The sequence below is a fragment of the Phyllostomus hastatus genome, unplaced genomic scaffold (genome assembly GCF_019186645.2).
Source record: "Phyllostomus hastatus isolate PE091 unplaced genomic scaffold, TTU_PhHast_1.1 phas_scaffold_216, whole genome shotgun sequence".
NCBI classification, from domain to species: domain Eukaryota; kingdom Metazoa; phylum Chordata; class Mammalia; order Chiroptera; family Phyllostomidae; genus Phyllostomus; species Phyllostomus hastatus.
Window position 1 is genome coordinate 7,469,795 of NW_025334018.1, and position 14,948 is coordinate 7,484,742.

A 14,948-nucleotide genomic window follows, 5' to 3' on the forward strand; every position below is an offset into this window, starting at 1 on the left:
GGTATGTTTTTTTTAAAGATCTTATTTATTTATTTCTAGAAAGAGGGGAAGGGAGGGAGAAAGAGTGAGAGAAACATCAATGTGCAAGAGAAACCTTGATGTGGGAGAGAAACATTGTAGACATCCTGACCAGGACTGAACCCACAACCCAGGCATGCGCCCTGACTGGGTCTCAAACTGGCTACCTTTCGCTTTGCAGGATAATGCCCAACCAACTGAGGCACACTGGTCAGGACCAGATTTTCTTTTTTTCCATAAATATGCTAACATATATTACTATAAATAAAGATATATTGAATTGATAAATCAAGAAATAGCTGAGTAAGAATGAGACAGTAAGTCATGGATGAGTTTTGTTAAAGATAATAAGATGGGTTTTTCTAGGAAATTATGGAGAAATCTAGGATTTCAAAAGCTTACTCCTAATTTCCTCATAACTAAATTTTTCCATCTGCAAACTGGTATTTTTAGGTAAAGTGAATTATCAAAACAGTGAGAGATTAAATGGTAAAGTTGTACTGCTACTATTTTGCTGTGTAGGTTCTATTGATCTCTTGTTCTGGGGCTCTTTAATGCTCAGTGCACCCACTTTAGCTCCACAACAGAAGGGAGAGGGCTGGAGACAGCTGATCTAGTAAGATTTCAAATGAAACTGAAATGAAAGTTCACTTCCTCTTCGTGGATACCTCATGTGACAAGTTCCAATTTTCTTCAAGTCAAATTTAGGTGAAGTCTCTTCACTGCCTTTCATATCTTTGGAGAGAGCCCACCTTCAAGCATTCTTAGTATGGGAGCAGCTGCTGGTTCCATTATGTATGTACTTTATGGGTTTTTTTCTCTCGTTTCGTCTTTAAACCTTTTGTGTTTTTAGCTTGCTCTGCCTGCCAGGTTTTAAATCTTTGGTTTCAGGAAGTAAACTAAAAAATCATGTCGCTCAGTTTGCCTCTTCTTTTTATTGACAAAACATAATTTATTTTTGAAAAGTTAATATGTGTGCTTGGACATCTGAGCCTGAGGCTAAAACACAGCTTTCTTTGGCATATAATCTGAAGATTTACATGTTTACAATTCCAGTCATTTTGAATTAAAAAGAAATGGAAGAGAAAGTAGAATCCAGTTTGAGAAAGAGCTAGTTACTGAATTTCTGTTAAAGTCTTTTTGTAGTAAATTTATAAGTGGTGTTTTCAAAAGTAGTTAATTGCTTCCTTTGAAATAGATAATCTGATTGGTGGGAGGAAAAGTTAACAAAATAAAATGACACTTGGATGTAAATACATGGGAGTTGTCTTTTAACCACCTCTAAGTGTTATGGATAAATAAGCCAGTTAAGGAGAATTTATGAAGCTAAATGATTTTTCCAAGGTTTGCTTTCCTCTTAAGGAGGAAGGAGGATATCCCTTCATTAGATTTGTTTGCAAATCCTGGAAAGTCCGTGCTTCATATAACAATTCCCAACCTTGGGTGTAAGTTTTGTTTACCAGATACCAGGAAATTTCTGAAAACCACTTTTTAAAGTGCTACTAAGCATTAGAAGTGGTATTTCAGACATAAATCTGAAGTTATTCCCTGTGCCTATCCAGGGTGGGGCAAAAATAGGTTTACTACAGAGTGAGTATACGGAACATGGTTTCTTCTTATATTATTATTTAATTCTTGTATTATTTTCCATACCAACAACTGGAAACCTACTTTTGTTACGAAAAACAAAAGCAGGTCAATATATGCAGCTAATAGCTACTCTTCCTATGTGATCTTTCCCTTAACAGAATGAAATGGCTGGTTTTGGCGCTCCTGGGGTGCTCCTCCGCAATAGCCCAACTGCACAAAGATCCCACGCTGGATCACCACTGGGACCTGTGGAAGAAAACCTACGGCAAACAATACAGGGAAAAGGTAGACGGGATTGCCGCTTGAGTGATTTGCTTTTACTCTAGTACTCAGTGCATTCTCCCTCTTAAATTGCAAGCGGTGTTTTCAATAAATGTTACGCTCACATTTCTTGCCAGATTCTGTTCCTGGTACTAGAGATACAGTAGGAAACAAAACAAGGTTCCTGTTTTTATGGAGCTTATATCTGAATAAGGGAGACAGGAAATAAGTCACTAAATAAGCAGGTATGTAGTATGTTAGGTGGTGGTAAGTGCAGCAGAAAAAAATAAAGCAAGACATGGAGGGTAGGAGGGGCCTTGGGTGATAGCTGGGAGATGCTGGGAGTGATTATTCCGTATAATGGTCAGGGAATGCCTAAGATATAAGGTGACATTTGAAGAGAGAATTGATAGAAGCCAGGGAGCAAGCAAAATAAATAACTGCAGTGAAGTTTCCCCAGGGGGAAAGAGCACGATGGTACATGTCTGGGGACTACCAGGCCCTTATTTCAGCCTCTGGAACATAGAAGTGCTACCACGTGTTGTTTCTTCACTCTCATTTCCCACTTTGTACTTTGGTTTTTATTTCAAAGCACACTTGTTGGTTGATTTTAAGACCTCAGCTCTAGTACTCCAAATAATTAAGTCCTATAAAACTATACAATATTTCTGAGTTTATAGACAAACATTATATATTTACTTATTTGATGTATTATTTTTCTATAAAAAGATACTTTGAGTAGAACACGCACTCTGAGTTGTTTTCGTGGTCATCATCAACTTCACCCTCACCCATTCCCCTTTAGACAAGGTCTCTCTTTTCAGTGTCAACTGGAGTTAGATGTGCAGGTAGCACCACTATCCAGTTAAATGAAAGCTATGTCTCTTTTTAAGGATTTCACCCCTTAAGGAGGAGTAAAAGTGATTTTCCATTAGTGTCCTACCTTAGTTTATTTAATTGATCCTACCTTTATTTATCTCAAAGTTCATTTGTTTTTTCTTTTCCTATACTTCATTATATTTATCTTTCTTTATTCCATTTTTTCCTCTCTAGTGGTCTGGAAGCATATCTGTAGATGTACACTACTGAGATAGCTGTAAAATCTTGCTCCAAGGGAGCGGGGGCTGCATCTAGACTTGCTACCTGGAACCAGGGTCTAGGCCTGGGTTCGGGTTCTAACACTCACTGAAATGAAGCAGAAAACAGTTGATGCTTACTGCTCACTGGGTTATCACTTACTGGAAACTACAGCCTGGGGGTGTGGATAAGGGTCAGTGATTTTAGGAGGCACCATGTACATTGTATTCCATGTATTGGTCCAATGTAAATGAACCTCCTAGAGGGCAAGAAAATCAACAATCAAAAAATGGATTCACTCTGGCCCTGGCCAGGTGGCTCAGATGGCTGGAGCATCATTCCATACACCAAAAGGTTGTGGGTTAGATTCCCGGTCAGGGCACATAACTGGGTTGTAGGTTTGATCCCCAGTTGGGGAGTCTATGAGAGGCAGCCAATCAATGTTTCTCTCTCATATAGATGTCTCTCTCTCTCTCTCTCTCTCTCTCTCTCTCTCTCAAATCAATAAACATATCCTCAGGTGAGAATTTTTTTTAAAAAATGGACTCACTCTATATAAAATTAAAATAATAGAACCAAAAATGATTTTAAGATAAAATATATAAAACAATCCATGCAAATGAAAAAGAAATTATAAAATAAGTTAGAAATCTTGAAAATAAAAAGTATAGTCATTGAAATAAGAACTCAATAAAAGGGGCTTAAATTCCAGACTGGAAAGAGTTGGGTAGAATCTGTAATCTTGAAGATAGTACTGAAGCATTCACCCACAATGCAGCACATGGAAATAATAATTGTAAAAAACTATAAAAGTACAGGTAAAAGAGATGAAAGAGAGTTTGAGGCTCCAAAATATATGTGATAGAACTTTCTGAAGTGGAGAAGCAGATGGAATGGTAGAGAAGCAGTATTTGAAGAGATATTGGTTGAGAATTTTCCAGATATGAAAAACAAAAACAAAAACCCTGCATCCTTTAATCAGAAGTACCCAAGAGAGGAAATAAAGCAAGTCACACCTAGACTCATGAAATGAAGCTGCAAAATATCAAAAAGAATCACAAAAGTTAAGGAACTTAAAAACAGAAGTACAACAATTGGGCTGACATCTGCAATAATAAATACCAGAAGACTATGGGGAAATATCTTCAAATTACTTAAGAACAATAGTGAGAAATTCATAACCAATAAACTATGTTAACTGATAACTGATAAACTATTTTAACTGAGTGAGGGTAAAAAAGGGTATTTAAAAAAGGCCTGGAAAGATTGATTTACTGCCTACAAAGGACATTTTGTAGGCAGTAAAACTTTATAGCAGATTAAGGAAGTTCATTATATGTATCATAAAATAATATTAATCACCAGTTTTATTGAATATTTTCATTTATTTGCATGCTCCTAGACAGATCCACATTTGGTAGAATTCTTCATAATCATTTTATTTTCATTGTTGATCACTTATTTGTGCAGGATTCAGTAAAACTATGTTGTTTTTCCTTATATTTTAGAATGAGGAAGGAGTACGGCGTCTCATCTGGGAAAAGAATCTAAAACATGTGATGCTTCACAACCTGGAGCATTCAATGGGAATGCATTCATATGATCTAGGCATGAACCACCTGGGAGACATGGTAGGTAAACTATAAATAATCCTACTTTTGCATCTTGTTAAGCATGATTTCTGTCTCTCCAAAAGCAATTTGAAAGTAAATGACAAAGAAAAATTATCTTCATGTGTACAAAGTTAGGATAATGTAGAATTTAAAGACAAGAATTTGTACAGATTCCTTTAGTCTTACTATAACCACTTTTCTTAACAAATCTCTTCTTTAAACTCACAGACTTCTATTGCTTTTAAGGAAGTATTGCCCGAAGATTACTTACAAACGCTTAGAGTAGTTACCATACTTATGTAAGTCTAAACTGACAATTTAATATGGTCCACCTGCTTCCTTAATTGGGGAATATGGGTATTTAATATCACAAATAATTTCCCATTAATTTTTAGATTCTGCTCTACCCTGCAAAACTTTACCAAAATTAAAAATCACAGGAGCATTTGAGACCTTGCCCCTAGCTTGTTGTCAGTTTGATTGAAATAAAGTCTTATTTTAAAAAAAAGAACCGTATACACGTACCCCTTAGAAGGGATTAAATTTCCACTTAAATGTAGGAGTCTCCTTTGTCATTCTTTCTAGCAAGGCAAATCAGTTCAGTCCACTTTTTAGACAGCTCTTCTATAAAATTATTCCATTTGCCTATGGACGTTTCTCACTCCATCTCACGTAGAAATTCAGGTTTGAAGAAGAGGAAGGAACTAGGGCTCAGGGTAGTCTATCCATTGTACGAGTAAAATTATGCTATGCTTTGCTTCGAACAAAACTCTATCTCCATATAACTTCTAGTTTTTAGTTTTCTTCTTTTCTTTCCCAATGTCTAATGGGGATACTAACGCAAAGTGTAAGTGTAAAGAAGAAACCCGGATAATTCAGCTATGTTGGTCATAACTACAACTAGTTTTTCTCAGTTGTTAAATATATTTGCAGTTACAGTTATTAGAATATTGAAAAGCAGGATGTAAGTGAAAGGAGATATATATTTGCCTTGTAGACCAGTGAAGAAGTGATATCTTTGATGGGTTCTCTGAAAGTTCCCAGCCAGTGGCAGAGAAATGTCACTTACAAGTCAAACCCTAATCAGAAATTACCTGATTCTGTGGACTGGAGAGACAAAGGGTGTGTTACTGAAGTGAAATACCAGGTGAGTATTACCATCCCTGACCTCTGTACCCCAGGTAGAGTTCTCTCTTCCTTAAATACTTAGTCTAGGTACATAATTTGGCAGTGAATCTCCCTTATGTTATTTTCTAGTTATTTTTGTTATTCTGTCTTCCCAACTAAATTGTAAGCTCCTTTAAGGCAAGGATCACATATCATACTTTATTTGTATTTCCCACAATGCTTAGTACACCAATGGTTAGAGCCACATTATACAAAAACTGTGAACTAAGCAAACAGGTCAAGACAAGCTTTCAGTGCTCATGCTATACGTCAGCTGCACTGCACCCTCCACCAAGCCAATTGGTTGAGAAACAGTATTGTGTGTAAGAGAATATCTGAGAGGAAGTTTCTCGCTGCATCTCACTTATGAAATTCAGGTTTGAAGAAGAGGAAAGAACTAGAGCTCAGGGTGGTCTATACATTGTACCACTCAAATTAATTCACAAGTAGGCTTGCATTGTTAGAATAAGAAATATGGGCTTTAAAATTTTGTTCCTATGTTTTTATATTTCCTTTAGTTTGCTTCTAAAAAAAAACAGCCACAAAAATCAGTTAGCAATAAATAAGAGTAATAAGAGTACATGTGTCACCTTAGAGGGCTGGGTAAGGAAGGATCAGGGTATTTGGAGCAGCTGCCCCAGCATGTGATCAATCAACAATGTAAGAAGGAAGCAGTGAATGGTACTGCTAATCTCTTTTCCACCTAGTGATTTTTCTTTCAACTAGTTTTGGGCTTCTCACTGGAGCTTCTCAAGAATAAAAGTTTGGGGAGATCTGATAAACTACATATTTAGGTGTTGACTGTAAATAGTTAAATGAGCTTCTTTCCCTGGGTGCTTGCATTTTGATAGGCGATTTTGCTTTAGCCAAAAGCAAATTCAATTTGCTTCCTCTCAGTAGAGAGCAAGGTGGGATGAGAAGAGAATGAGAACAATCATGAAAGGACTATGGACCCTCTACAGCTTTCAAACTAAAGCAGCTTATGTTTTTCTGTTTGTAAAATATCTTTCGATTAAAAAGTTCTGAAGCTAAAAGAAATTTTAACCTTATGTTTTAGATATCATTTGGCAGGAGGAAGGGTACTTTAGGTCGAGGGAATCACCCAAGCTCCTCTCAAAACCATTTTACTGTAGGCATCTATTTCCTGTACTCATGGGTTAGGGGAGCTGGGATTTAGTACATGCTTAAGTACTGTTTCCTAATATACTTGAATATGGCAGTTATGCTCTGACCTCAGCCATTTGCAAATCTTTATCAAGGATGGAACTTGCCCAGAGAATAAGCAAGTACTTAGTCTTCATTCCCATTGTCTAAGACAGCAATTTTCAACCTTTTTCATCTCATGGCACACATAAACTAATTACTAAAATTCTGCAACACACCGAAAAAAAACTATATTTTTTACTGATCTGACAAAATGATAGGTATAATTTTCATTCATTTACATTAGATAGCTATTGATGTGTTGGCTGTCGTCATTTTTTATTTAACAATCTCAGGGGGAAGAGGTCAGTGCCCCTGAGTAAATAGTCAGGTATTGCAAGTTTTAAAAATTCTTGCGGCACAGTGGTTGAAAATCGCTGGTCTAAGAGCAGAGGAAATTGCAGTGGTGGGAGCTCTTCCAGTAAGTACTGAAGGGCTGACGTGTTGGGTGTCGCCCACTTTGTGTTATGAAGTCATCCTTACTGACTTTCTGCGATTGCCTTTGTGACTTTGTTTCTGTTTTAGGGTTCTTGTGGTTCTTGTTGGGCTTTCAGTGCTGTGGGGGCCCTGGAAGCACAGGTGAAGCTAAAGACAGGAAAGCTGGTGTCTCTGAGTGCACAGAACCTGGTGGATTGCTCAGGTGCAAAATACAGCAATAGGGGCTGCAATGGCGGATTCATGACACGGGCCTTCCAATACATCATCGACAACAACGGCATCGAATCAGAAGCTTCCTATCCCTACAAAGCCACGGTGGGTCACAAATGCTTTGTGCTGCCCTGTGGTGATCTTATGTCCCCTGACTGACTGTACTAAACTCACCACCAAGACAATCACTTGAGAAACAGTGGCATATGTATGAGAAGCCTGATCAAGAATTCTAAGTTCTCAAGCATTCTCTTTCTTATGCAGTAGCTTTCTTAATTTATCAGTGGTATGTTGGGTTTAAATAAGCAAATAGAATTCATGCTTAAAAATGGATTTTCAGCAAACTTTCCTTAAAATGCTTTCTGTCTGCCTGGTATTTAAACTTTTTGTCCTGTAGCCTCCCATACTCACTCTCTTTTTTTTTTTTTAAAGATTTTATTTATTTATTTTTAGAGAGGGAAGGTGGCGGGGAGAGAGAGAGAGAGAGAGAGAGAAACATCAATGTGTGGTTGCTGGGGGTTATGGCCTGCAACCCAGGCATGTACCCTGGCTGGGAATCGAACCTGCGACACTTTGGTTCGCAGCCCACGCTCAATCCACTGAGCTACGCCAGCCAAGGCCCATGTTCACTCTTATTCTCAGATTATCAACCACATCTTTCTTCTACCTACTAAAAAGCTAAGTAATGCTCTCTTCCTCCTCCTTGCAAGTTCATTATATGTTTTATTCATTGAATACTAAATATATTCATTATTGAATATATTCATTAATACTGAATATAATATATTCAATAATATATTCAATGTGTTATATTGAATATACTATTCAATAATATATTCAGTAATATATTTTATTCAATAAGTAATATATCCATATTACAGAAGCTTTAAAAAATATTTAAAAATCACTCAAAAACCTCCTACCTTATCCATTATTATTTTGGTTTGTTTCTTTCAAGTTCTTTTTCCTATAAAGAACAAACATGAATTGGTAACCTCCCCTTTTCCACACGAAATATACTCTGTTTTCCATATTATATGGTCTTTATAAACCATCATTCAACTGCAACTCATCTTGCATTCATTATGTCACCAGAAAAGATTTTAAAGCACTAGTCTGGAGTTTATCATCTTTACGTAGTATACTCCTACAACCCACCTCAGAGTCCGAGGGGGCATTGTTAGGCTTTGGAAGATTTGATGTTTCTTTCTTCAAAAACAGGAAGGTGCCTTAGACACTTGAAAAGGCTAAATGAGGAAAGAAAATGTATCTGAAATCCAAACTTAGGATACTGGTGATTTATAAAGGAAGTTGAAGTATACTTCTTTATCTGATTTTTACTTTTTTTTTTTTTTGCAGGATGGAAAATGCCAGTATGACTCAAAATATCGAGCTGCCACATGTTCAAGGTATACTGAACTTCCTGAAGGCAGCGAAGATGCCTTGAAAGAAGCTGTGGCCAATAAAGGACCGGTGTCTGTTGCTATAGATGCAAGCCATCCTTCTTTCTTCCTCTACAGAAGTGGTAAAGACTCAGATGTAGTATCCTCTTGTTGTATGCTGCCCTTGCACTACAAGAAAGAATATTATCCTTCCCCCTCACTCCACCTCTGAATGTTTTTAGTAGGATAAACAGACTCCTCCATTTCATATATGCTTTTTATACAGTTCTAATTAGTAAAGTAATACTTACCCAAATTTACTAACACCATATTCCGAGTACTATGATGAGTTCTTCTGTGCACTATCTCATTTAACCCTCATGATAACCCTATTTTACAGATGAAAAAAATGATGTCTTACACAGGTTAACTTACCTAAAGTCACACAGCCTGAAAGAGGTCAGCTGGAATTAGCAAATGTGCTGCGTGGCTCCAGAGCCCTGCAGCTACCACTGTGCACTGCAGGGGCAGCACAGCCGTGCACAAGGGGGCACCCGCTGATGGGGTGGCATGGTATTAGACCAAGTAGATGGCTATATTTTTTCTATATTTATATTTATAAACCTCACCTTAGAAGTCGTTTAATCTAGTAAAGGAAGAAAATGTATGAAAGAAACAATTTAGGAATACATACAAAGAAATACAGTAGGCCCTGGCTGGCTAGCTCAGTTGGTTAGAGTGCTGTCCCAATACACCAAGATTGCAGGTTTGATCCCTAGTCAGGACACACATGAGAAGCAACAATGAATAAGTGAAACAGTGAGTCGATGTCTCCCTCTCTCTTTCTCACCCTTCCCTTCTCTCTAGAATCAATTTTTTAAAATATGGTAACTGTATATAAGTTAAAAAATAGAAAAGGGTAGCAGTTTATCAAAGAAAATTTCTGATGTAACTATGATTAAATTATGCCAAACTTGGCAAGAAAACTGACAAATACATCATTGATGGCAAAGAATTATGAAATCTAAATAGTTAAAAATTGTTAACCTAGCTTCACATGCAAAACAGTCTAATAAAAGAAATAGCATTTTCACCTGGCTGGCATAGCTCAGTGGATTGAGTGTGGACTGTGAACCAAAGCATCGCAGGTTCAATCCCCAGTCAGGGCACATGCCTGGGTTGTGGGCCAGGTCCCCAGTGGGGGCCACGTGAGAGGCAACCACACATTGATGTTTCTCTCTCTCTCTCTCTCTTTCTCCCTCCCTTCCCCTCTCTGAAAATAAATTTAAAAAATAACATCATTAAAAAAAAGAAATAGCATTCTCAAATGTCCTTCATTGTCACATACCACTCACCCTTTTCTCCACCCATATTTTCTCCTCAGGTGTCTACTATGAACCAGCCTGTACTCTGATTGTGAATCATGGTGTATTAGTGATCGGCTACGGCAACCTTAATGGGAAAGACTACTGGCTTGTGAAAAACAGGTAATATATTTGTGCTTTGATGTATATTTAATTAAAATCAGGAATTAGAAGGAGACTTAACAAATGCTTTTTTGTGACGATGATGATCGTGATACTGACATCTTATAATTTCTTCACTTCCTATTAAGCCTTCAGCTCTTTGTTTTCATGATTGATCTTCTGTAATACTTCTCTGATCACTCCTTTTTGATCTCTTTTCTGAATACCTACTCCTCTGATTAGCTTGCAAATATTTGTCTTTCCTCCAAGGCTCCATCCTTTGCCCATGACTCTTCTCATTCTATATTTTTCTTGGGTACCACTCTACCATTCTTATGATTTTTGCTATATACTATATACTTTCAAATCTCTAGCTCTGGCTCTGACTTCTGCCCTGAACTTCAGACTTATTTATGTGGACACATCTACTTACATGTGTCTTAGTTTCTCCAAACTCAGTATGTACCCTCTTCACCATATTATTCTTCCCCAGGACATCCCATTTCACTAAATGGCAATACCACACAACACAGTCACCCAGTGACATGCTACGGATTTGTCTTAGACCCTTCCAGATCCAATCAAGCAACAAGTCAAATTAGTTGTACCTCATACCTGTCCCTCCTTCTGTTCCTTCTCCTTTTCTTCTATTACTGCTCTAGTTCAGACATCTCTTGCCTGGACTATCCTGTAGCCTTCTAACTGGTTTTTAATCTCAAATGCATCCTTCCTACTATTTCCAAACCAGTTTGTCTAAAATATGAGTCTGAGCTTGTAGCTCTTCTACGTCGTACCATGCACTGTAAAATTAGTGTTCCCTTGGAGAAAAGACAAGGTGTCTGTGCTGTAGTCCCCACCGGCCTCACCAGCCTCACTCCTGGCACTTGTCATCTCACACTTCTTATGCTAGTTATCCTGAACTATACACAGCTATATAACTTTATCTTTAATATTTTCATGTCTTGGTTATGCTGTTCCCTCAGCCTGGAACATCCTTCCTCCTCCTCCGTTTATTCCTCTTTTCCTTCAAAACCAGCTCAGGCATTATCTATACCAGAAAGTTCTCCCTAAAATCCTTAGGCTGGGTAAAATGTCTTTTTTTTTCCACATGCTCCCAAAATGTTCTGTGCATACTGGAGTACAGTTCTGAAAGCAAGAATTTGTTCTTAGATATTTATTTAGCTTGAGTTTTTTTTTTTAATCAGTTGGATTCCTTGAGGCAGGATTAGCAGTACTTGGTCAAAAAGATGTCTGGGATTTCGTATAAAGCGTGGGGCAGTTGATCTTGGTCTGTAAAGCTGGGAAAAATAAGTTGTGCAAATATTAAATGGATCTGGGGCTCCAATCTCTCACTGACTGAATTCATACTAGCAGCAATGCCACCCTCAATTCAACTTTCATTATCAAAACTTAGGTCCAAACTCAGTGCACCTGACATTTTTTCTTTTACCTATCTTTAAAACAGTGAAATAACTATATGGTAAGAGATAGCAAGATATTAATCACACAAGATCCTGGATGTTGTGGTCTGAATTTCATTCCTCACACTACCTCACTCACAGGAATGAGGTAGGGATGGACATAGCATAGAAGCTAGAGTGGGCTTCAAAATAAAACAATTCGAGATTTGAACCCTGGCTTTCCAATTAACCATCTGTGTGACTTTGGGCAGGACACTTTACCATTCTGCCCATTTTTCTCTTTTGTAGAAAGGAGATAATACCTCACAGGATGATGATTAAATAAGATAATATATGTTAAGCTACTTAGCTCAGAGTAAGCACTAAATAAATTGTGGCTATTAATGGTGATAATAGCTTAGCCAGAATTTCTTATCATTGCTTTTGCTTACTGAAGCAGATACTAAAAGGGGACTGCATCCGTTGATAAAAGGTAACAGTGCAGTTTGAATTTTATTCCAAAGGGGAGTGGCAATAATCAAAGGGATTGGAAAAAAAAAAAAGGAGCCTATGATAGAGTTTTAGAAGGAGTGACCAGGGAGAGAAGAGAAAATCAGGACATACTAGTATCGTAAAGCCAAGAGAAAAGTGAGGTGAGAGGAGACAACCATTTTAAACGGTACAAGACAGATAAAAATAAGACCTGAAACGTATCCAGTGAATGGCTAATAAAAAGGATATTTAAGGCCTATTAAGCATAGCTCTTTTATTTTATTTTTTAAAGATTTTATTTCTTTATTTTTGGAGGGAGAAAGGTAAAACACAACTGCAGCCCAGGCATGTGCCCTGACGAGGAACTGAACCGGTGGCGACCTTTCAGTTCCACAGAGGATGCCCAACTCACTGAGCCACACCAGTCATGCCAGAGCAGGGCTGTTTTAAATTATGCTACTTATCGTCTTGCAATAAACTAGCATTTCTTAGTTCCTTCACTGCATACAAAAACAGCCCTCCTTTGAGTCCTGAGCAAAAATTTGCAACAGTTTCCCTTTGCCTCTGGAATTAAATGAAAAATTCCCCAGTCTGCTTTTGGCCCCAAACCACCTTTCTGTCCTCTCTCCCCACTACTCCCTTGAAGACATCCAATTTCCCTTTCTACCAAATTTCTTGTTGTTCTCCAAATACAAAAATAAAAAGCATTCTCTCAGTTTGACACTTTTATTTTTATCCTAGTTACAGCACTCAATGAATTCTGCCTCATATTGTAACTAATTGTATACTGACAATTAAATCTCAGAATCATAAAGAACTTTAGCAATAATTTCTCTTACAAGGATTTTGTATGTTTTTTCATTAGTCTGTGGCAAAGTGAAAAAAAGTATTTTGACAAATCTTTTATAAATCTAAATTTATTTGATTCAAAGAGCTATTCTTAAATAGAGATTATGTCCTTTAAAGTTTTGTTTTTGTGGTTAAAATGTCCTTTCTTTTACAACATGATGTTGATATTCAGGAGTATGTTTTTTTTTTATGCCTGTACTTACTAATTTAAATATTGGTAACTATGTCAATCTGCAATTTTGTTTTTTGAAATTCTCAAAGTCCATGAAACCAAAAAGTGAGAGAACCACTGATCCCTTCTAACCTTTTTCCAACCCACAAATTCTCTTTCCAACATCTCTGACAAGTTATGCAAATCTCTGGTTGAACACTTCCAGTGCCAGTGAGCTCACCTCCTCTCAAGGTAGCATGTTTGATTTATTGACACCTTTAACTGAGAAAGTTTTATCTCAGCTCCCTTTCTTGGTCAAAAGCTGTTTGAGAGCTGCATTTTTTATTGCTTACTTTAGAATTCCCTGACCTATACCTTTTCCATAGTAGTTGCTCAAAAATATTTCCTAATTGACCTGGCTGGTGTAGCTCAGTGGATTGAGTGCGGGCTGCGAACCAAAGCATCACAGGTTCCATTCCCAGTCAGGGTACATGCCTGGGTTGCAGGCCATGGCCACCAGCAACCGCACATCGATGTTTCTCTCTCTCTCTCTTTCTCCCACCCTTCCCTCTCTAAAAATAAATAAATAAAATCTTAAAAAAAATTTCCTAATTGATATTCTCTATAGGAATTTAAGTTTGATAGAAAATCATCATCTATGACACTCTTACACAAAAACATTTAGAGATGGGCCCATTGGAAAGGTTAATAATACTCTTTCTCTGCATAAGGACATATTTACAAAGTAGGGGGATTAATGGTTTGGAGTGGACATTATATCGTTCATTTTCTTTACATATTAAGTCTATTCATCAATACTATATAGCACTAAAGCCTGCCAAACTTATTTGAAAATTGCTTAACAATCCTGAGGAAATTATTATATTATTTTGTTCTAACTTTTTTCCACAGGTTTTTATAAAAACAATAAGATAAAAATTGACAATGTGGTATTCATTTGTAATTTTGTGTTACTTGTTTTTCTAAAGCTGGGGCCGCTACTTTGGTGATCAAGGATATATCCGGATGGCCAGAAATAGGGGAAATCATTGTGGGATTGCTAGTTATGCCTCTTATCCAGAAATCTAGAGGATCCCTTCATTCTACAACAAGTCAAGAAAGATGAAACACTTTCTTTTCACTTAATTGTATTTGCTGTATTCAGTAGAAATAAGTGTCATAATCAACGTCTATTTATTGTATTAACATAATATATAGTTTGACTCTTCTACTTTTTAAACTTTGCAGATCTTGAAAAAATTTGCTAAGTAAAAATTAATAATACACTGTAGATATAATTGCATGAGAATTGTCAACTTAATATAATTTGTCATTGTCTTATTTTGCCTCTTTGTCTTTTTATGTTCCCTGATATCCTTTTATAACTTGATGGCATATAAATGCTTAATAAATATCTGTCTTTTCAACTTTGTGTTATTACCACATACCATTCTTTGCTTATTCTTAGGTCATATTATAATCTATCATGAAAATATAAATCATGGTATGCTCGTGGTGGGCTATGGCAGCTTTAATGGAAAAAAACTATTAAGTTAATAATGTGGCTCAGATTGAATCTTTGGACATAAAAGTATCCAATAAGTTTTTAAAAAATTATTAACAGCTCAGTT

At 36.9% G+C, this 14,948-nt stretch overlaps 1 protein-coding gene across 1 annotated transcript; it reads left to right on the plus strand.

Moving 5' to 3' along the window:
• Positions 1 to 659: 659 nt before the first annotated feature.
• CTSS (cathepsin S) lies at positions 660 to 14,744 on the plus strand. The gene is made up of 8 exons (XM_045816675.1): positions 660 to 813; positions 1,767 to 1,893; positions 4,455 to 4,577; positions 5,557 to 5,706; positions 7,455 to 7,682; positions 8,937 to 9,102; positions 10,344 to 10,446; positions 14,307 to 14,744. The coding sequence occupies exons 1-8, from the start codon at positions 788 to 790 to the stop codon at positions 14,404 to 14,406; spliced, it is 1,023 nt and encodes a 340-aa protein (XP_045672631.1). The 5' UTR covers positions 660 to 787; the 3' UTR covers positions 14,407 to 14,744.
• The last annotated feature ends 204 nt before the right edge of the window (positions 14,745 to 14,948 follow it).

What these genes read in the sequence shown, in the direction of transcription:
- CTSS (XM_045816675.1), top strand. Translation starts at nt 788, where the DNA reads ATGGGAGCAGCTGCTGGTTCCATTAT. An exon ending in GCAAACAATACAGGGAAAAG is followed by an intron (nt 1,894 to 4,454) that starts GTAGACGGGATT and finishes CTTATATTTTAG; the next exon opens with AATGAGGAAGGAGTACGGCG. An exon ending in TTACTGAAGTGAAATACCAG is followed by an intron (nt 5,707 to 7,454) that starts GTGAGTATTACC and finishes TTTCTGTTTTAG; the next exon opens with GGTTCTTGTGGTTCTTGTTG.